Source organism: Schistocerca nitens, chromosome 2, assembly GCF_023898315.1.
Source record: "Schistocerca nitens isolate TAMUIC-IGC-003100 chromosome 2, iqSchNite1.1, whole genome shotgun sequence".
In the NCBI taxonomy this organism is placed as follows: Eukaryota; Metazoa; Arthropoda; class Insecta; order Orthoptera; family Acrididae; genus Schistocerca; species Schistocerca nitens.
The window spans coordinates 1,191,939,446-1,191,963,157 of NC_064615.1; the positions used below are offsets into that span (position 1 = coordinate 1,191,939,446).

Below are 23,712 nucleotides of genomic sequence, written 5' to 3' on the forward strand. Positions count from 1 at the left end.
AAAAATGTGAAACTATTCAATGCATTACGGATATATAAACAAATATATCACTTACAGATTATACCTTAGGCCTCTTCAGATTGACCATCTGCCACCTACGAGGAGTACAAAGAGCGATCTAGGACTGTGGGCCACGCGATAGGCATGTTGTCGATCCCCCAGCTGTCATTGTCCGTAGACAAATCGCGACGATGCCGCCAATTCCGTATTCGAGGAGCTCCTCATTTGACCTCGTGAGGTTGAATGGACCCCTTTCCAGACCACCTTACCTCAGAAATAATATGAAGGCTTGTCTCCTTCCACACCGAAAGTGATGACTCTAACCGTTCAATTACAGAGATGGTCATTATGAGTTATCTATAATATTATTGATATGAATTTTCTGATTATTGCATTATGTTAAATGGAACAACAGTCTGTTATCTTTCCATCCCAAAGTTCCCATTACTTCCACAATAAAGTGGATAGGCACTTTCATAGCGAAGTTCAAAAAAGAAAATTATTATGAATCAGGTACACAGAAAAAGGATAAATAATTATAAGATGGGGTTCTTAGAAACGCTTTTGAAAATTATGTTTTATATACAAACAGTCCTGCAGCTGAGAGATTCTGTGTGTCTCATAGTAAAGGTAAAGCCTGATCAGTTTGAATACAACACAGCTTAACTAGGCACGATGCTATTGAAAGTAGTGTGATGTTTCCTTCCTCTAATCCTTGAACTGTAGCCAATTGTAGAGGGATCTACCATTTACTTTGTTAACTGTAAGTGGGCTGATACTCTCCAAAATGACAAATTACAACTGAGTACACAAGCACCTTTTAATGGTGTCCTTGAGCGCCCGAGCCGCAGACAGGCACTTTAGGGCAAAGACATTACGATAAGTGATCCGGATGGCCACAATTTGTGTGGAGGAAGAGTAGGCTGCAGCCTGTCTCCTTGTTGATGCCCATACGCATTCAAAGATTCTAAGCATTCAGAAAGAGATTTTCACTTTGCAGCAGTGTGTTTGCTGGTATGAAACTTCATGGCAGATTAAGACTATGTGCCGGACAGAGATTTGAGCTCGGTACCTCTTTGCCTTTCGCGGGCAAGAGCTCTACCGTGTGAGCTACCCAAGCGTAACTCACGACCTATCCTCGCAGCTTCAATTCCCACTACGTCATTCCTACCTTTGAAACTTCACAGAAGCTCTTCTGCGAACGAAAGAATATTGTGGAGACATCACTTAGCCACAGCCTGGTGGATGTTTCCAGAATGAGATTTTCACTCTGCAGTGGAGTGTGCGCTGATAGGAAACTTCGGGGCAGGTTAAAACTGTGTGCCAGACTGAGACTCGAACTCGGGACCTGTGCCTTTTGCTGGCAAGTGCTCTATCATCTGAGCTGCATTCCCGGAATTCATTGACAGGGCTTCACACATAAAAGTTCAACAGATTTGAGTCAGGAAACACGTGAGGTGGCAGTATTGGCAAGCCACAGCCGAAACACTTGTTGTAGAGAATTTGTTCTGTATATTCCCAAATGGCCACGTGAAATAGTGCCCGTCCATCATCATGTATGTACCGTATTCATTCCTTCACCGTGGGGGATGTCTTCTGAACAAAGATTAACAATGTCGTAACATTGGCACGACTGCACATGTGAGTGTATCGTATCGGGGAAACTGTTGGTTTTCGGACCTGCATGTTAGGATTATTTGCTTGTTTCATTGCCCTCTACTTGCATAATAATAGTCAATCTGTATGTTTGAGTGATCTACCTGGTTCTTTACCCTGCAAATCTTTGTAATGAATATTCTCAGTAGAGAGACGAAGTGAGAAGGAAAACACTAATAAGTTTGCACAGTGGCGATGGAGCGATAATAGTGCTCGTGTGGCAGAAAGGGGATGGGGATGGGGGTGGGGGTAGGGAAGAGGATGATTACAGGCATTGAAAATTGCAAACAAAGATATGTGCCAGCCACAGGTCAAAGACCTAAAAATATTAAAACACTGACTATAGCTTCCCTCGATATGAAAGCCAGTCTCCTCTATGAGAAAGCAGCCAAAGGTTTCAACTTGCAGAAATTCTGTCCACAGTTATGGAACAAGGAACAGAAATAATATGGATTTAGAATACACTAGATTAAGTACATTTCAAAATAGTTTTGAATTTACTGGCATAAAGCTATATAATAAACTGCTTCTGACAAGGAGAGATCTATCAAAACCCATTTCATGCATATGATATGTGGTTTATGAGCAAATACAAAATGAGACATTCATACAAAATAATACAGGCAGGATTTGTGTGCGTAGGAAACATTAGTCCTGTACTTGGTTAGGCTAGTGGTGTCACATTTGAAAGAGCAACTAGCCACAGAAACATGAGTCATTATTTAAAAAAAAAAAAAAAAAAAAAGCGTGAAAGGCCTAGCAGCTCCCAAAGAAGTTGTATAAAAGGAGAAATGAAAGAAGGAAGAAACTGCTAAAAGTGGCTAAGGATCCTTTAGGTTGTTGGGTCAAGTTACATTTTGTACCTCGAATTCTACTTCCATATGGGAAAAATTGAAAATGCTTTAAAACACGTCTTAAACTGTTAACTTTTATGGCACATATATTTCTGTGAATTTTTGCAAAAACTTCTAAGGAGTTTGCTTCACTAAGTGTCTTGTCACAAAATTAGGTACAGCACGGTCACATCCACTCCCTGTAGTCCGCTGGCGCTAAGCACTGTGATTTGCCTGCCTTACAGCTTCATTGCCGCATGTACACTTAGCAGTGCACTAGGTTAGTGTCAGCTGAATGTTCTGTGCTTCTGTGTGATATTGTGTGTTCACTTGTGGTTTCAGTCTTTCACAGAATAAAGCATTGATCTGTGTTTGGTAGTAAATGAAATGCAGGAGCAAGGGCATACATGTAACCCTACTCCAGTCACTGTGCACATAGGCCAAAAAACATTTGAAAACAATCTAAAATTGTCATATTGAACATACTGAGGATTTTTTCTGATCTGGCCAACTTTAAAGAAGCCAGGAGTAATATAAATTTTGTGCTAGTTCATAAAATGCCAAAAACAACCTTGTAGTATTTTCGAATTGGCTGTGTGTTTTACTAACAATACAGTAAACATTGGTAGAATTTCTAGATGTGAGCACAGGTTTCGATTCTCCAAGAAAGGCTAATGAAAATGGAAATTATATAATTTGACAATTCTGGCAAGAAGTTAGTGTGTAGAACAGTATTTCGATACTATGACAGAGGAGAGTATTCAGAGCTAGAAAAATACAGAGTGATCGCAGTGAAAAATATAATTGTTCTGACTCGTAGAACTTCATTCTTTTTCTTCTCTGTTCAGTTGTCTTCTGATTCAGAGAGTATAATGATGGACAAAAAATTTAAATAGAATCCAAAGACATTGCAGCAGTAAGCATGAAGTTTTGTGTAAAATGCACTTACTGTGTGCAGAGGACAATAGTCTAACAGTATACTTCAATAAAACTTGGGTTTCACAAAAACCACATGCAAAAATATATTTCGCTCGACTTAAGTGGAAAAATTAGCCTGAAAGTACTTATGTATACTGTATATCGATGATTTGACTGACAGGTGCAGTGATGAAGGGTCAGTAAGAACTGCAAACAAAAAATTTTCAGGGGGGTAGGGAATATTTTCGGTAATATTAAGTTGACCCATTGGAACTAAAATCCCGGAGGTGGCAAACAAGCACTCCCACACTGGCTCGCACGGAATCTCTCATAACTAAAATGCACTCATACGTGACACGACATAATAATGATGCCTCAGAGGTAATTAATTTCGTAGTTTTCTTAACAACTTTCTCTCCAGAAGTTTCCACTACGTCCAACAGAATGCAAATTCATTAGCGATGACATTTTATGTTACACAGGTGGTACAGTTTCACAAGGTATTTCATTTTTTATCTCAGAAAATTTTTATGTTTTCATAATAAAATATGGATCACATGCATTTCAATGTTCATATATTATTTTCAGTCCAAACATGTCAGAGGTTCTGTTTTTTCCACAGGTTGAAGTAATAAAAATATTAAGCCTATCCATTATGAATGTTTAAGAAACTGTGACTGTTTGTTCAATATGATTACAGAAAATTGCAACCAGTAACTTTTTGAAATACTTCCGTATTCTGTGAGCTGATCTTCGAACCTTTTGAAGTTTATCTTAAGGTGGTGTACAGGAGGTTACATAGCTATTTCAAAACGTAATGCTGGGTACTGCCTCTGACATGAAGATGGAACATGCTTTAATGCATCTCCATGAGTTATGTTAAAGGACGAAGGACATCTACATCTATATCTACATGGCTACTAAGCAAATCACGCTTGCGTGCCTGGAAGAGGGTTCACCTTCACAATAATTCTGTTATTTCACTCTCCAACAACGTGTGTGAGCTCTTGATTTCCTTTATTGTGATGATCATTTCTCCCTATGTAGGTTGGCATCAACAAAATATTTTTGTTTTCAGAGGAGAAAGTTGATGATTGAAATTTCCGGGAGAAGATCCCGCTGCAGCGAGAAATGTCTTTGTTTTAATTATGTCCACCCCAAATCCTCTATTGTGTCCATGACATTCTCTCCCCTATTTCTTGGTTGAACAAGATATGCTGCCCTTCTTTGAACTTCCTCAGTGTCTCCGTTAATCCTTTCTGGTAAGGATCCCACACTGTGCAGGAGTACTTGAAAAGATGATGGACAAGTGTAGTGCAGGTAGTCTCTTCAGTAGATGTTTTGCATTTTCTAAATATTCTGCCAATAAAACACAGTCTTTAGTTTGCCTTTTCCACAACATTTTCTGTGTGTTCTTTCCAATTTATATCGTTTTTTATTGTAATTCCTAAGCATTTAGTAGAATTTACGGCCTTCAGATTTGATTGATTTATTGTGTATCCTAAATTCAGTGGATTCTGTTATAGTACTCTTGTGGATGACCTCACACTTTTCTTTATGAAGGGTTGATTGACACTTTTTGAAATTGTTTTGCAATTTGTTTTGATCTTCTTATGATCTTACTAGTCAATAAACCACAGCATCATGTGCAAACAACCGAAGACGGCTGTTCAGATTGCAACCTAAATCATTTATGTAAATAAGGAATAGCAGAGGGCCTATAACACTATGTTGAGTAATGCCAGAACTCACCTCTGTTTTACTCAATGACTTTCTATCAGTTGCAATGAACTGTGACCTCTTACAGGAAATCATGAACCCAGTCAGATAACTGAGACAATATTCCATAAGCATGCAATTTTATTTCAGGCATTGGTGAGGTACAGCCTTCTGGAAATCTTGAAATATGGAATAAAGTTAAAGTCCCTTGTTGATAGCATTCAACACATTGTCTGATTAAAGAGCTAGTTGTGTTTCACAAGAATGATAGTTTTCTAATCTGTGTTGACTGTTTGTCAATAGACCATTCTCTTTGCGGTAATTCATAATGTTCGAACATAATATGTGTTGCAAAATCCTGCTCCATATTGATGTTAATGATATGGGCTTGTAATTAAGTGGATCACTCCTACTTCTGACCTTGCCTAGTCAGTGGTGCGGGTCTCCCGCATCATCCCCCTACGCTCCTCCGAGTGTGGGACCTAATCATCATCACTCCTACTGCCTTTCTTGAATTTTGATGTGGCCTATGCAACTTTCCAGTCATTGGGTATGGATCTTTCATTGAGCGAGCTGTTGTATATGTATATGTTGTACATGTATGGATCTATTGTGTCAGCATACTCTGAAAAGAACCTAGTTGGTATACAGCCTGGAAGAGAACACTTACATTTGTTAAGTGATTTAAATTGCTTCCCTACTCAGAGGATATGTACTTTGATGATACTCATGTTGGCAGCTGTTCTTGACTCGAATTCTGGAATATTCACTTTGTCTTCTTTGATTAAGGCATTTCAAAAGGCTATGTCTAATAACTCTGCTTTAGCAACACTGTCATCGTAGTATTTTCATTGCTATCGCACGGAGAAGGCATTGATTGTGTCCTTCCACTAGAATAATTTACGTGCAGCCAGAATCTCTTTGGATTTTCTGCCAGCTTTTGAGACAAAGTTTAATTGTGGCTATGCACTGAAGTTACACAGATGATTCTAGATCTACATTCTTCCAGTGTTCAGGTCGCATCCTTTGAGACTGAAGGTCCTTTTCTGTTTCCCTGAGAAACTTTAACCTAAAAAATCACAAAGTCCATGCCACGCTGCCCACGCTATCCGTGTAGCCACCTACAGTGTGTAATGGACTCCCGACCTATTTAGCAGAACCCAAAACCTCTCCATCCTATGGAATAAGTTGAGGAATTCGCAGCCTATACATGGTCACAGAACCGTCTGAGCCTCTGAGTCATTCACTCAACTCTATATGAGTGGTTCTATCGACTGTGCTGCAGATAATGCACTCTGGTTTCCTCTCACAAGCAAGACAAGCTATCTTCAGACTTCACCTCCCTCCCTCTCTTTCCCTCCCTCTCTCCCCACTCTGCCTCTCCCCTTCCCCATCTCCCCCTCCGCCCACTCCCTCTCCCTCCCCGCTCCCCACTCCCGCCCCTCCACCCGCCCACCCCCTCCACACTCACGGCACCATGTGTCCCTCCCTCGCCCCTCCCAACCCGCCCCGCACCTTCCCCCTGCCCCCTCCCTCCCCCTGCCTGCTGCCCCCGCCCCATCTCACGACCCCGCAACCCGTCCTCACGACACCGCAACCCGTCATCGAACACCCCTCAGCTCCACCCCGTCTTCTCTGAACTCATATCAGTGACCAGACAGATATTTCATAAATTTATGGAAAGAGAAAGGGGGGTTCATGAAGTTGGTTTGAACTGGGACTTTCTGCTTGGCATTCCAACATTGTAACCACATGACAATGATGCTGTGGCCAATCACATTCAGTCAATGTTACACATTTTGAGCTTGGACCGTTCACTGTCTCTATTTTGTTTTCTTTTCACAGTTCCATGCACCTTCTTATTTTCATGCTTGACCTGTGTTCAGTTTTTGATAGGCTATCTGCTGTTCCATTTTACCACTAAATCTGTGGCGGGGTGCGGGGGGGGGGGGGGGGGGGTGAGGAGTTTCTCTTGCTAGAAGCCGACAGATATTAACACTAAAATAAGATGATGCTCTATCATGCATGAAGTACATGATTGATTGCACAGCTAGAGGCATATCTGATACTGATCAGGTAGAACAATCTCTACAAAATTATGTTAACTTTTTCCATTGAGCTTGGGTGGAAGGAAGTGATGTCCTACCATGCCTACTATGCCGGTCCAAACATTGACAGAAAATCTTTGTTGATGACTTGCTTCAACAGTTGCATGAATATTGACATCTACCCTTACCACTGATTGTGAAAATTTACAATCTGATCTCGCTGAAATGATACCCCATCTGTGAGCAGCACTGTTGCACTATAATTAGGGTTGACACTTTGATGAATAAACCATTTGCAAAAGAGTACCCATGCAGGACGATTAGCTGCTAGTAGTGCTTGCGCATGCTGTAAATGTATGGATACAGCTGGTCGTCACATAAAACTTATCAGGCAGTCATGTGGTCAACATTCTGTGTTGCAGCTACATGTCTCGTACTGACACTAGGGTCCTCGTTTACTGCGTGAGGAATTGCCGCCCCCCACTGTGATTCCCTCATCCTCCTAGGCCTGCCCCAGTTGCAAGTATCGGGCTTAACTGCCCCATGTTCCCTAAGACGATGATTAGTGGATTCAAATGTTTTCCTGTTGTGGTGTGTTCTGTACACCAAATGGGCATCTGCCATCTCTGAATTTGTGTACACAGCCATTGCAGAAGCCAAATCTCTGATTCATTCTATGTGGTAATGTGTGCGCTTTCAATGGTCATACTGATCGCTGGAACAGATGATGTTGCCTTTAAACAAGCAATGGCGGACATCACATGGCAACAGGGACATGTAAAACAACGAACTGGCAGTGCACAACATAAGCAGACGTCACCAAGAGTGCATGTTCCCCACGAGTCTAACGTTGTGTTCTTGTGTATTTCCCCTGGTTAGTGAGTTGGAGAAAATGAGTTTTAACATGGATACAAATTGTTTCAAGACCCATGTTTGTCTAACATAATTTCTTCATCTATGTGTGAGGAGAATCTCCTGCAATGTGTGTTGTAGATTTTTTTACAACCTGTAGTTGTATGTTTTACAGCTGTGATTTGAGAATATCCTTATTTTTGTAAAGGGATTTGATTTCACTTTTTAACCAAATAATTTCACATGTGCTTTTGCTATCTGGGCTGAGATGCTTTGACATGTTGTTTTTATTCTGATTATGTATTATGACACACACTTTTTGTTATATCTTATTGCAAGGATAGTTTTTGTTAGTTTAAGTTTACATTTCTGAAATTCATGCATTGTTCTAACTTCCTGGCATGGCAGCAATAGTTCAAGCTCATCCATTATGGAATGACTGTTCATTCAATATAAATATGGAAAATTGCAGCTTCAAGAATTTTCTTTTGGAAAGTAAATCATCATATTATAGGATAAAAATAGGGATGTCTGTATCTTTTTACTAAATTATAACTAACTGGCAATGCCGTAGGACTGAGAGATGACCTCGAAATAAATGGCAGCAGCAATGTGGAGTCGAGCTCCTCTGCGAGGATGGCCGGTTCATCGTATTCTGTTGTCTCTCTGCCAGTCATCTGAAAATTCTATGTATACACGAGCTACCATTTCAGGGTCAATTCTGTTTCTTTGAAATTATAAATCTGCACAAGCACACGGGTTTTGTATATGCCGTGTTATGTTAAAATACCAGCTAGTTAGGAGTGATTGCTAGATTAATATATTCTCATAATGTATTTCAAGTACATAGATATAAGACATTATGCAACTCATTCACAGCAACTACAGGACAAGAACTAAGTCACTTACAAAGAAGACATATTTCTACCCTTTAGCAGAGTACATGCCAAATAAACAAGTGTGTCAAGCTAAAACTGTGCACTGGGCCCATGCCTCCAGTAGGCAGTGGGCAGTGGGCTCCACCATAGTGCAGAGTAGCGTGTACTGCACTGCACTGCACTCAGCCTCAGCCTCAGTCTGCCACTTGTTCCCCTCCATGCATGTGCTGCTGTTGTTGGAGGTTCCAGTCCATCTTTGCAGTCTGCAAAGTAAGGAGGGAAACAAACCGGAACTTCTGAGTCAGCCCACGAAACATAAAGTTTAGTGCAGCTGGTAGCACAGTGTCTGCAAGGGCAGACATGGGTTCAGATTGTGATCTGGCACTTAATTTTAGCTTTCCACATACATTCAGTATTTCACTTGTTAATTACTTTATATTGTGCCACCTGTTTCATTGTTTGCAGTCCACAGTTCAAAATATTCTGTCTTTCACTTGCTCTTTTCTTACCATACTCAAGTGTTAATCCTCAAGTGTTTAGCAATAAATTTTTTGGTAGTTTGATCAAGTGTGGCTCACATCCGACCCCCCATTTTCCTTTGTCCTACTCTGTCAGCTAGAGGTGAAAGGAAATTGAAATTTCCATGAACATTTAATGTATAATGCCATTAAAAATATGCTTTCTTCAAAAAGTATGCCTCCAGAATAAGTCATTTCCCAATTCTATTATTGCACCTTTATCACTGAGTACCAGAATAAATCCCGTAAAAAGCCACCTGAATTGTTATATTTTTGTTTGCAGGTAGCCCTTTCCAGTGTGATGTGTTGGAACTAGGTGCTAGAGAAGTTCGTCAGATGAAGCATAAAGAGTCACGAATGGTGACGTTAAGGGGTGAAGGACTCAAAGATGTTGTTGCCGGTTCTACAGCATATTTTGATGTCGATCCTAAGGGGCTTGATGGTCACATAGATATTGAAATAATAGGTAAGTAAAGACAAGGAATGTCAGAGGTTGTTTGCTGTATACTCTCTGTGCCTTTTTGGAATTGTAATACCTATCTTTTTACCTTATCATATTCTGGGAAGAAGTGAGATGTTGAAAATAAGGGAAAGAAGTTAGATGTTGAAAATAAGGGAAAGAAATGGCACAATATGCCATAGTAATTTGGTACTAGTCGAATTGTGCTAATTTTCTCACCTTCACACATTTGTACATTGCAGAACATCAAACGAATCGGAAAGAGATTTTCTCCCTGCTTGCCATGCGACCTCGGTCACGTGATCTGATGTCCCAGTCAGAGTCAGCAGAGTGCAAGCCTAGACATTCCTAAGGGGTATCATTCTGGAAGACAAGGCTTGTGAAAATTCCCTGAAGGTCGTTGTTCACTGCATTGAACAACTGGTTGAATCATATAAAAAGACTCCGTAATTTCTCATTTTAGACTATAAGTGGAGAAAGTGAGATGGTGGTTGTAGAAAATGTAAAGAATTGGAGAACATTACATTGCCGTGCTTGAGGCATGGTTATTAGCCCAGAGGTATTTGCAATGCAGGTGAAACTGACTTCTTTTATTGTTCACGGGTTGCGAAAATATATTCTATTAAGGGAGAAAAATACCACAGGGGTGTGTGTGTGTGTGTGTGTGAGCGGGAGAGAGAGAGAGAGAGAGAGAGAGAGAGAGAGAGAGAGAGAAGTGGGAAGCTGACTACGTTAATAACAGGAAAATTTAAAACCAACAAAGTGTTCAAACAAAACTTCAAAAAGCTACCTTGTACTTGTAAGTACAACAGCAATGCCTGGAGGAGTTTAGGTGCCAAGACAGGTGCAGCAGGGTGGAAAATTGTACTTATTATTATTGTCCAATGTGCTGTACATTCCGAGGAAACACAGTTTGTGGGGAATATAAATATTGTGTTCCTTCCTTCTTACTGCACAAGCCTCTGAACATGGGCATAAAGCTGTTAAAGCTAAATACAGTGTAGCAGCAGTGCAGATATGTTTCGTTCCTCGAGAAGTGGAAAGTGACGATGTTTGTTGCTGCCTTCAATTGTGTGACAATGCTCGGACGTCCACTCTTCTCTACATCGTGAATGTCGGTTCGGCCATTTTTAAACCGAATGCACCATTTCTGGACGGAACATTCACTCATTACGTCGTTTCTGTACACTTTGCACAGTTCACGATAAATTTCTATAGGTTTTAGGTTTTTGCCAACAAAAACCATATCACAGACCACACCTCACAAGTGGCGGTATTTTCGATTGCAGCGCACATTTAAAATTCGAATATCGAAAAAACCAGATGGATGCTGGCTGAGCCCCCGAGCATATAAATACCAAAATGTACGCGATCGGTGCACGCCTTGCTGTGTCAGGCGAAAACGTTCCCTACTTTCTGAATAGCCCCCGTAGATTATTCGAGCTTTGCTAAAATTCTCCCAGTGAACCGAAGTAGACTATTCGCCTTGCCTGCTGCATTCCTCATCTGCTCATTTCATTTTAAATCGTTTGGACCTATTTGTTTAATTGACGTGACTGGTCAAGTATTATGCTACCAGTTCTGTATTCGAACATTACGGAATTGTTTTTCCTACTCGTCTGCATTAATTTCACATTTTTATGCATTAGAGCTTGCTGCCACCAACTAGAAATTTTGTGAAGTCATCTTGTATCCTTCTGTAGTTGATCAATGATGACACCACAAGCACCATCAACAAACAGCTGCACATTGCCGCGTACATTGCTCGTTAGGCCATTTATGTACATCACACCTCCCTATAGCACTCCTGACAAAGAACACTTGCCGTTGAGAAGAAAATTGTGAGCTCTATTAAGTAAGTAGCCTTCAAGTCACTCACATTTTGTGAACCTAATCTGTAGGCTCAGACCTTCGTCAACAGTCTGCAGTGAGGCACTATGTCGAAAACTTCCAGAAATCTAGGGATGTGAATTCTACCTGTTGCTCTTGATGCATTGCAGGATATCGTGTGAGGACAGGGCAATCTGAGTTCTGCATAAGCTTAAAATGTTGCAGCAAACTAATGTTAAGGATATTGGTCCATAATTTTGTGGGCCTGTTCTTTTCCCCTTTTTTATATACAGGAGTCCATCTGCTCTTCTTTCCAGTCACTTGGAACTTTGCACTGGGTGAAAGATTCACAGTAAATGCAAACCGAGCAAGGGCTAATGCTGTAGAATACTCTCTGTAAAACCAAATTAAGATTCCACCCAGTCTTCGTGACATTTGTTCCCTGTGCCAGGGATACCTATTACTATATCCTTCGTATGGGAGTCTTTGTGCCTGTCAAACGATAGTACACTTGTACGATACTCGTGTGTAAATGTTTTCTTAAATGTGAAATTTAAAACTTCAACTTTTCTTTTGCTTCTTCTGTCTTCACACCAGACTAGTCAATGGGTGACCATAGAGAAGCCTTTGACCTGCCAAGCCTTTGTGTGAAGAACAAAATTTTCTCGGGTTCTTGGCAAGATCTTTTTCTAATTTATGAGGATGGGAGTTGTTGTATGCTTAACGCATTGCCCTTTTTACAGAGACCGAATTTGTACTAAATTTTGCCTGTTGCCATTGGCAAATTCCTTGTTGAACAGAGTGTGAGACAGTCTCTGCTCCTCAGCATTTTCTGAATTTCGTTATTAAAACATGGAAGGTCTTTTCTGTCCTTAATCTAATTACTTGACACATACTTCTCCATAGCATGATTTACAGTCAGTTTAAACTTTGCCCTTAATTACTCTATGCCCTTCATATTGGAGATAAGCGATGTTCGTTCATTTCTAAGTGGCTGCTTATCTTTTGTTTTTAGCAAAAATACTCTCCTAGCCCTCTTGATGGATTCACTAACTTCATTAGCCATCGTCACTACAATATCACGATACTAATTCTTGTCCCTATACAGACACTGTTGATAAGGTCAGGTCTGCCCCTAACATGAGATTTCCCAATAACAAGTTAATGCCTCCCCCCCTCCCCTCCCCCCCCCCCCCTTTCCCGTACCCACTTGACGTAGCCAAAGGAGTGGCCACAAGTTCACTCACAGGGTGTACAGGCGAAACCAGACGGTTGTCCTCATCGTCGAATCTGCTGAGAAGACGGATCTCCCTCATCGAATCTGCTGTGAGGTGCCTCAGCAGCAGAGCCCACGGGGGAAATGGGCGATGCCTGAGGTGTCCCATCTGACGCACCATGTTTTCTGCCACTGCTACACCCAGGGCAGCAGTGCAAAGATGCTTGACCTTGGCCAAAGGCATCGTCAGCTGTTCACGAACTGCACCCAGCTCCTCCCTATTTGTTGTGATACTCATAGCATTTTCTTAAATTAATTTTCTACACAGTTTTAGAATTGAATATTATTTCTTAAAACCCTAAATAAAAGCTTCAGTTTCTTGAATATCTTGTATCCAACAGCAATAACTAGCAAGTGATATGCCAGCTGAATAAATTTCATGTAGAGCTGTGAATACTAGGAAGGGAAAACTTGCACTCACATGAAACAAAATATGGCTAAGGGGAAATTTTGAATTGGATATACTACAGCCGTAATTTTTCCGGAGGGCATGCAGCTTTACTGTATGGTTAAATGATGATGGCGTCCTCTTGGGTAAAATATTACGGAGGTAAAATAGTCCCCCATTCGGATCTCCGGGCGGGGACTACTCAAGAGGACGTCGTTATCAGGATAAAGAAAACTGGCTTTCTACAGATTGGAGCGTGGAATGTCAGATCCCTTAATCGGGCAGGTAGGTTAGAAAATTTAAAAAGGGAAATGGGTAGGTTAAAGTTAGATATAGTGGGGTGGGAATTAGCGAAGTTCGGAGGCAGGAGGAACAAGACTTATGGTCAGGTGAATACAGGGTTATAAAGACAAACTTATGATCAGGTGAATACAGGGTTATAAAGACAAACTCAAATAGGGGTAATGCAGGAGTAGATTTAGTAATGAATAAAAAAATACGAGTGCGTGTAAGTTACTACAAACAGCATGGTGAACGCATTATTGTGACCAAGATAGCCACAAAGCCCACACCTACTACAGTAGTACAAGTTTGTATGCCAACTAGCTCTGCAGATGATGAAGAAATTGATGAAATGTATGATGAGATAAAAGAAATTATTCAGGTAGTGAAGGGAGACAAAAATTTAATAGTCATGGGTGACTGGAATTCGAGAGTAGGAAAAGGGAGAGAAGGAAACATAGTAGGTGAATATGGATTGGGGGTAAGAAATGAAAGAGGGAGCCGTCTGGTAGAATTTTGCACAGAGCATAACTTAATCATAGCTAACACTTGGTTCAAGAATCATGAAAGAAGGTTGTATACATGGAAGAACCCTGGAGATACTAAAAGGTTTCAGATAGATTTTATAATGGTAAGACAGAGATTTAGGAACCATATTTTAAATTGTAAGACATTTCCAGGGGCAGATGTGGACTCTGACCACAATCTATTGGTTATGAACTGTAGATTAAAACTGAAGAAACTGCAAAAAGGTGGGAATTTAAGGAGATGGGACCTGGATAAACTGAAGGAACCAGAGGTTTTACAGAGTTTCAGGAAGAGCATAAGGAAACAGTTGACAGAAATGGGGAAAGAAGTACAGTAGAAGAAGAATTGGTAGCTCTGAGGGAGGAAGTAGTGAAGGCAGCAGAGGATCAATTAGGTAAAAAGACGAGGGCTAGTAGAAATCCTTGGGTAACAGAAGAAATATTGAATTTAATTGATGAAAGGAGAAAATATAAAAATGCAGTAAATGAAGCAGGCAAAAAGAAATACAAACGTCTCAAAAATGAGATCGACAGGAAGTGCAAAATGGCTAATAAGGGATGGCTAGAGGACCAATGTAAGAATGTAGAGGCTTATCTCACTAGGGGTAAGATAGATACTGCCTACAGGAAAATTAGAGAGACCTTTGGAGAGAAGAGAACCACTTGTATGAATATCAAGAGTTCAGATGGAATCCCAGTTCTAAGCAAAGAAGGGAAAGCAGAAAGGTGGAAGGAGTATATAGAGGGTCTATACAAGGGCAATGTACTTGAGGACAATATTATGGAAATGGAAGAGGATGTAGATGAAGATGAAATGGGAGATATGATACTGAATGAAGAGTTTGACAGAGCACTGAAAGACCTGAGTCGAAACAAGATCCCGAGAGTAGACAACATTCCATTAGAACTACTGATGGCCTTGGGAGAGCCAGTCATGACAAAACTCTACCATCTGGTGAGCAAGATGTATGAGATAGGCGAAAAACCCTCAGACTTCAAGAAGAATGTAATAATTCCAATCCCAAAGAAAGCAGGTGTTGACAGATGTGAAAATTACCGAACTATCAGTTTAATAAGTCACAGCTGAAAAATACTAGCACGATTTCTTTACAGACGAATGGAAAAACTGGTAGAAGCGGACCTCGGGGTAGATCAGTTTGGATTCCGTAGAAATATTGGAACACGTGAGGCAATACTGACCTTACGACTTATCTTAGAAGAAAGATTAAGGAAAGGCAAACCTACGTTTCTAGCATTTGTAGACTTAGAGAAAGCTTTTGACAATGTTGACTGGAATACTCTCTTTCAAATTCTAAAGGTAGCAGGGATAAAATACAGGGAGCGAAAGGCTATTTACAATTTGTATAGAAACCAGATGGCAGTTATAAGAGTGGAGGGGCATGAAAGGGAAGCAGTGGTGGGGAAGGAAGTGAGATAGGGTTGTAGCCTCTCCCCGATGTTATTCAATCTGTATATTGAGCAAGCAGTAAAGGAAACAAAAGAAAAATTCGGAGTGGGTATTAAAATCCATGGAGAAGAAATAAAAACTTTGAGGTTCTCCGATGACATTGTAATTGTGTCAGAGACAGCAAAGGACTTGGAAGAGCAGTTGAACGGAATGGACAGTGTCTTGAAAGGAGGATATAAGATGAACATCAACAAAATCTAAACGAGGATAATGGAGTGCAGTCGAATTAAGTCGGGTGATGCTGAGGGAATTAGATTAGGAAATGAGACACTTAAAGTAGTAAAGGAGTTTTGCTATCTGGGGAGCAAAATAACTGATGATGGTTGAAGTAGAGAGGATATAAAATGTAGACTGGCAATGGCAAGGGAAGCATTTCTGAAGAAGAGAAATTTGTTAACATCGAGTATAGATTCAAGTGTCAGGAAGTCGTTTCTGAAAGTATTTGTATGGAGTGTAGCCATGTATGGAAATGAAACATGGACGATAAATAGTTTGGACATGAAGAGAATAGAAGCTTTCGAAATGTGGTGCTGCAGAAGCTGAAGATTAGATGGGTAGATGACATAACTAATAAGGAGGTATTGAATAGAATTGTTGAGAAGAGGAGTTTGTGGCACAACTTGACAAGAAGAAGGGACCGGCTGGTAGGAAATGTTCTGAGGCATCAGTGGATAACAAATTTAGTAATGGAGAGCAGCGCGGAGGTTAAAAATCGTAGAGGGAGACCAAGAGATGAATACACTAAGCAGATTCAAGAAGGATGCAGGTTGCAGTAAGTACTGGGAGATGAAGAAGCTTGCGCAGGATAGGGTAGCATGGAGAGCTGCATCAAATCAGTGTCAGGACTGAAGACCACAACAACAACAATATCTTTTGATGTAATGAAATCAGCTGGTAACTTTAGGCATGGAAAACAGAGTGGTTTTATTTTTTATTTATTTACACATCCAGTTCCGTAGAACTAAATTGTGGAGTAAATCTTCAAGGTCATGGAATGTGTCAGTACATGAAATTGCAGCATAAAAGTAATAACAGATAAAATAAAATGTTTATGAACCCAAAAAAAAGTCAAGCCATAAGTTTACTTAAACGCAATCAACAATGTAACACACGAATCAGCTTAATGTTTCAAGGAGCTCCTCGACAGAATAGAAAGACTGACCCATGAGGAAACTTTTCAGTTTCAATTTGAAAGCACATGCATTTCTGCTAAGATTTTTGAATTCTTGTGGTAGCTTATTGAAAATGGATGCAGCAGTATACTGCACAAGAGTTAAGGAAGTGCAATCCAAATGCAGATTGGATTTCTGCTGAGTATTCACTGAGTGAAAGCTGCTAATTCTTGGGAATAAGCTGATATTTTTAACAAGAAAGGACAGTGAAGAAAATATACAGGGTGAGTCACCTAACATGACCACTGGAAACACCTCCCAAACCACAGAAAACACAGAATAACCAATTCCACAGACTGAAAGTGATGAGAGGGACTGGTGTGACTGGTTAATACAAACCATTGAGAAATGCACGGAAGTATGATTTTCAACATTTTCTAATGTTTTTTTTTTTTTTTTTTTTTAATGGAAAACCGTTATTATTTTTAGTACAACTGAAAACAGAAGAAATGCTTAATCGATGCTGTTTGTTACATTGTAAAATGTTAATTAGATCCAGAGTAATTTGTAATGTAAAGTTGTTGCTTGAGTAACTCCTCAGCGGTGCAGTCGTGTGTATCGGAGAGAACCGATTAATTAGGGATACAAAAAGAACAGCGGTGTACCGTAGGTACAGAAGAGACTTGAACATCACGTTACATACACATGCTTAGTTGTTATTAGCCTTTTTTCTGAAGAATACTGTACGACACTGATTTGTTAGAAGAAAATGTACATTACCATGAGAATTTAGTTATACTTACTTTTTTTTTTTTTTTTTTTTTTTTTTTTCCAGGATGTAAAAGAGTGTGTCCTGACATTTCAGGCCAATAAATGTTCAAAGTGGTGCCCATCATTTGCCGCACACATTTGCAATCTGCTTCATAATGAATGTGTTACACGATGCAGTACATCTGGTGTAATGTTGCCACAGGCTGTGTCAATACGATTTTTCATATCCCCTGGGGTTGTAAGCACATCACGGTACATGTTCTCCTTTAATGTACCCCACAGAAAGAAGTCTATAAAGGTGTAAGATCAGGAGAATGGGCTGGCCAATTTACACATCTGCCACGTCCTATGAAATGCCTGTCGAACATTCTGTCAAGGGTCAGCCTAGTGTTCATTGCAGAATGTGCAGGAGCACCATCATTTTGATACCACATACGTTTACACATTTCCAGCGGGACATTTTCTAGCAATGTTGGCAGATCATTTTGTAGAAACTCGATGTATTTTGCAGCTGTTTGGGTGTCTTCAATGAAGTGAGGACCAATGAGATGGTTGCAAATTACTCCGCACCATACATTTAAATTCCACATTCGCTGTTGCTCTACCTGTCGAAGTTAGCGAGGATTGTCCACGGACCAGTAATGCATGTCTCGTAAAGTTACTGCACCGTGGTTTGTGAAACCTGCTTAATCGCTAAACAGATAGAATATCAACACATTCTCTGTTAATGCCCATTGACAGAAATTCACTTGATTATTAATGTCATATCCATGTAAGTGCTGATGCAGCGACACGTGATATGGGTGAAATTTGTTACGAAGTATGCGCATTACACTACTTTGACTCATTGCACTGCCTCCAGCAATGTCACATGAACTTGTGTGGGTTCACGGCAATGGCAGCTATCACACAAACTGCACCTGCTTCTCGTGTGATGGGTTTGTTATGGACCCATTTGTGTGTTACGACCGTACCTGCTGCATACAATTGTTTTTAGATGTTTTCAAATGTGCAGTGCATACAACTTGCAGGCTGCAGCTGTATTTCGTCTACACTCGCCATAGTATCGTCTCTGCCTTTCCATAGTTAGAATAAACCATTTTCACAGTTCTTACAACACTGTACACCCTATAGTACTTGCGACCTTCTCATGTTCATACTGTGCATACTTCTGTTCTTACTTGTGTGCAATACACTGTCACAGACGTCTGATAACACAGTGTACTACCGTTACTCTGAGTACAAGGACTAATTGGGACATGCAGTCGCGGAGACAGCCAAACTCGTCAACATCATAGTCTACATAAACATACCCCTACAGATTTTGTTTGTTACAACACACGACTGAACGTCTTGAGGTTTCAAGCATCAACTTTACGTTGCAAATAACTCTGGATGCACTTAACATTTTACACTGTAATAAATGGCATTGGTTAAGTATTTTTTAAATTTACAGTTGTGCTAAAAATAATAACAGGTTTCCATTTAAAAAACATAAGTATGTGTTGAAAATCAGAGTTCCGAGCATTTCTCAATGGTTTCTATTAACCAACTACAACATCGCCTCTCCTCACTTTCGGTCTGTGGATTTGGTTATTCAGTGTTTGTTGTGCTTTGGGAGGTGTTTCCAGTGGTAATGTTAGGTGACTCATCCTGTATGTTGAGCGGGCAATGTCAAAAGACCCAGGCTAGTGAACAGGGGTTAACAAGAGGTTTCCGAACTTGGACCACTTATTGTCCGAACTGCCCATTTCTGAGCAAAAAATATCCTTTCAGAATGGGAAGAGTTACTCCAAAATGTAATACCATACGACATAAGCAAATGAAAATAAGCGACTGATTTTTGTCTCGAATGATCGCATACTTCGGATACCGTTTGAATAGGTTTGGGCTTTCCACGACAGTTTACTATCTACCTGAACACCTAGAAATTTGAACTGCTGAATTTCACTAATCATATGCCCATTCTGTCAAATTAAAACATTGAATTTTGTTGAATTTTGCATTAGAAACTGTAAAAACGGAGTCTTACTGTGATTTATCATTCGTTTATTTTCTGCAATCCATGAACTCCTGTCATGAACTGCACCGTTTTAAACAGAGCCAATGTTGCACACAACATCCTTTACTACCAAGCCAGTGTCATCAGCAGACAGAAATATTTTAGAATTACCCGTAATACTAGAGGGCATATCATTTATATAAATAAGGAACAGGAGTGGCTCCAACACTGATCCCTGGGCCCCGGGGGCACCCTTCACTTGACAGTACCCCACTCAGACCCCACATCAGTCATTCTCAAAACTGTGAATAATGACCTTTCGCTGTCTATTGTTAAAGTAAGAGGTGAACCATTTATGAGCTGCTCCCCGTATTCGCGAATGGTCCAACTTCTGGAGCAATATTTTGTGATCAACACAGTCGAATGCCTTTGTTAAATCAAAAATTATACCTTTTGTTTAATCCATCCAGTACCTCACAGAGAAAAGAGAAATAGCATTTTCAGTTGTTACATGACTTCTGATAGCGAATTGTGTGATATAAAATGATCAGTTATCCTTACATACACAGCCTTTTCAATAAAATGATCAGTTATCCTTACATACACAGCCTTTTCAATAAGTTAAGCTAACGCTGATGGCATAGAAATAGGTCTAAATTTTGTACACTGTCCCTCTCTCCCTTTTTATAAAGCGGATTTACTACTACTTTAATGTTTAGGAAACCGACCATTCCTAAAGAAAAAATTACAAATACGGCTAAGTACAGGGCTAACATGTGCAGCACAGTACTTCAATATTCTGTTAGGCACTCCATCATATCCATGAGAGTCCTTAGTCTATAGTGATTTAATTATTGACTCAATCTCTCCCTTATCAGTATCACAGAGGAGTATTTCAGACATCAATCTCAGAAAGGCATCTTACAAGAGAGTTATATGATTCCTTGTACACTCCTGGAAATGGAAAAAAGAACACATTGACACCGGTGTGTCAGACCCACCATACTTGCTCCGGACACTGCGAGAGGGCTGTACAAGCAATGATCACACGCACGGCACAGCGGACACACCAGGAACCGCGGTGTTGGCCGTCGAATGGCGCTAGCTGCGCAGCATTTGTGCACCGCCGCCGTCAGTGTCAGCCAGTTTGCCGTGGCATACGGAGCTCCATCGCAGTCTTTAACACTGGTAGCATGCCACGACAGCGTGGACGTGAACCGTATGTGCAGTTGACGGACTTTGAGCGAGGGCGTATAGTGGGCATGCGGGAGGCCGGGTGGACGTACCGCCGAATTGCTCAACACGTGGGGCGTGAGGTCTCCGCAGTACAACGATGTTGTCGCCAGTGGTCGGCGGAAGGTGCACGTGCCCGTCGACCTGGGACCGGACCGCAGCGACGCACGGATGCACGCCAAGACCGTAGGATCCTACGCAGTGCCGTAGGGAACCGCACCGCCACTTCCCAGCAAATTAGGGACACTGTTGCTCCTGGGGTATCGGCGAGGACCATTCGCAACCGTCTCCATGAAGCTGGGCTACGGTCCCGCACACCGTTAGGCCATCTTCCGCTCACGCCCCAACATCGTGCAGCCCGCCTCCAGTGGTGTCGCGACAGGCGTGAGTGGAGGGACGAATGGAGACGTGTCGTCTTCAGCGATGAGAGTCGCTTCTGCCTTGGTGCCAATGATGGTCGTATGCGTGTTTGGCGCCGTGCAGGTGAGCGCCACAATCAGGACTGCATACGACCGAGGCACACAGGGCCGACACCCGGCATCATGGTGTGGGGAGCGATCTCCTACACTGGCCGTACACCACTGGTGATCGTCGAGGTGACACTGAATAGTGCACGGTACATCCAAACCGTCATCGAACCCATCGTTCTACCATTCCTAGACCGGCAAGGGAACTTGCTGTTCCAACAGGACAATGCACGTCCGCATGTATCCCGTGCCACCCTCGTGCTCTAGAAGGTGTAAGTCAACTACCCTGGCCAGCAAGATCTCCGGATCTGTCCCCCATTGAGAATGTTTGGGACTGGCTGAAGCGTCGTCTCACGCGGTCTGCACGTCCAGCACGAACGCTGGTCCAACTGAGGCGCCAGGTGGAAATGGCATGGCAAGCCGTTCCACAGGACTACATCCAGCATCTCTACAATCGTCGCCATGGGAGAATAGCAGCCGGCATTGCTGCGAAAGGTGGATATACACTGTACTAGTGCCGACATTGTGCATGCTCTGTTGCCTGTGTCTATGTGCCTGTGGTTCTGTCAGTGTGATCATGTGATGTATCTGACCCCAGGAATGTGTCAATAAAGTTTCCCCTTCCTGGGACAATGAATTCACGGTGTTCTTATTTCAATTTCCAGGAGTGTAGAAACTAAGTCTTTATTTAACTCACCAGCAATGCTCAGAAAACGATTGTTAAATACTGTACATATATCTGACTTATCAGTAACAGAAATACGTTTACTATGAACTAAATTTATATCATCGACCTTGTGCTGCTGACCAGACACTTTCTTCACAACTGACCATATTGTTTTAATTTTATCCTGTGAATTAGCTATTCTATATGCATACCACATACTCTTTGCCTTCCTAATAATATTTTTAAGCACCTTACAATACTGTTTGTAATGGGCTACTGTAGCTTGATTGTGACTGCTTCTAACATTTTGATATAATTCCTGCTTTGTCCTACATGATGGCCTTATCCCACTAGTCAGCCACCCGGGATGTCTTTAACTGCTAGTTTCCCATTTAGAACATTCTAATGGAAAGCAACTCTCAAAGAGCATGAGAAATGTGTTAAGAAAAGCATTATATTTGTTATCTATGTTATCTGCACTGTAAACATCCTGCCACTCTTGTTCCTTGACTAGGTTTAGAAAACCCTTTGTTGCCGTTGGATTAACTTTCCTACATAGTTTGTAAGTATGTGTGACATTTTTTTAGTACAAAAGCCTTTTAGTGTTAAAGTTTGTGAATCATGGTCTGAAAGGCCATTCACCCTTGTACCAACAGAATGCCCATCTAGTAATGAAGAATGAATAAGAATATTGTCTGTGGCTGTGCTACTGTTTCCCTGCACCCTAGTTGGAAAAAACAGTCTGCATCAGATCACATGAGTTTAGGAGATCTACCAACATTCTTTTTCTTGCACAATCATGTACAAAATTAATATTGAAGTCACCACATATAACATTTTCTGGTGTACAAGACATATTTTCTGTGTGTGTTTGTAAGCATTTGTTTTTTACATTGGGAATTTTGTGATGGTTGTTACAAGATATGAACTGTGCACAGGTCCTTCGGGCACTACTGTTCCATGTTATGTGAAGAGGCTCCCGAGTGGCCAGTGGCGTGCAGAGTATCGTCCACAGCATGTCGGACTCCACACTATTGCTGTTCGTCATCAGGGACTACCTACAGGACAAACTCTCTCTCTCGAAGTCTTCGATCCCCGACAAGCACATGTTATTGAAATGGAAGAAGCATTCTGTCACAGGGCTGCAACTTTCAAAGGTATGTAGTAAAATGTGGTGTAACTGGCTTGTATTAAATATTGCCTGTAATCCAGACATTATATTTTACAAAATTGCTTGTTGTGGTTTAGTCCCTGTGATAATAAATTGATGGCGTCTTGCATAACAAAAACAAAGATTTCCCAGAATAAAAAAAATTATGAAACTGAAGAACTGAAGGCAATGGAAAGGACAGATGTGCAAAAATTACTGAAATAAGGTTGTGTTGCTCTCTCTTTCAAACACTGAAGAACAGTTTTATAGTTCAGCATATTATTATGAAGAAATAATTCTATGGAACTCTTTGTATCTGTAGCACTGCTACAGAAAACATGAAACGTGATCATTTGTAAAATGTAGAACTGTCACTTTACTGGTGCTGCTATTTTTAATAGTTGACATGGGACTTTCTTTCTTTGTAATTACTGGAAAATTTTGCTTCAAACAGTTGTCTGTGTAGGAAATTCATGCAAAACATGGTGATTTAAAAAGCAAAAATAGAAAGAGACCATCTAGCACTGTCATCTCTATATGAAAGCAATAAATGAAATTTTATTTCCCAAAATGAAATAATACTCAAACTGTTTTCAACAAATGATCTGTAGCTGTTAGCTGATCTTGAAAGATGTATTTGCCACACACTTTTTAATG

The 23,712-nt window shown here is 40.9% G+C and overlaps 1 protein-coding gene across 1 annotated transcript in view; it reads left to right on the top strand.

Annotated features, from left to right (window-relative positions):
* Positions 1 to 23,712, top strand: part of LOC126237535 (filamin-A) — a 914,413-nt gene that overhangs the window by 764,000 nt on the left and 126,701 nt on the right. The window contains exons 36-37 of the mRNA XM_049947718.1: positions 9,706 to 9,888; positions 22,844 to 23,062. Coding sequence (XP_049803675.1) covers positions 9,706 to 9,888; positions 22,844 to 23,062 — 402 coding nt within the window. The remainder of the gene's footprint in view (positions 1 to 9,705; positions 9,889 to 22,843; positions 23,063 to 23,712) is intronic.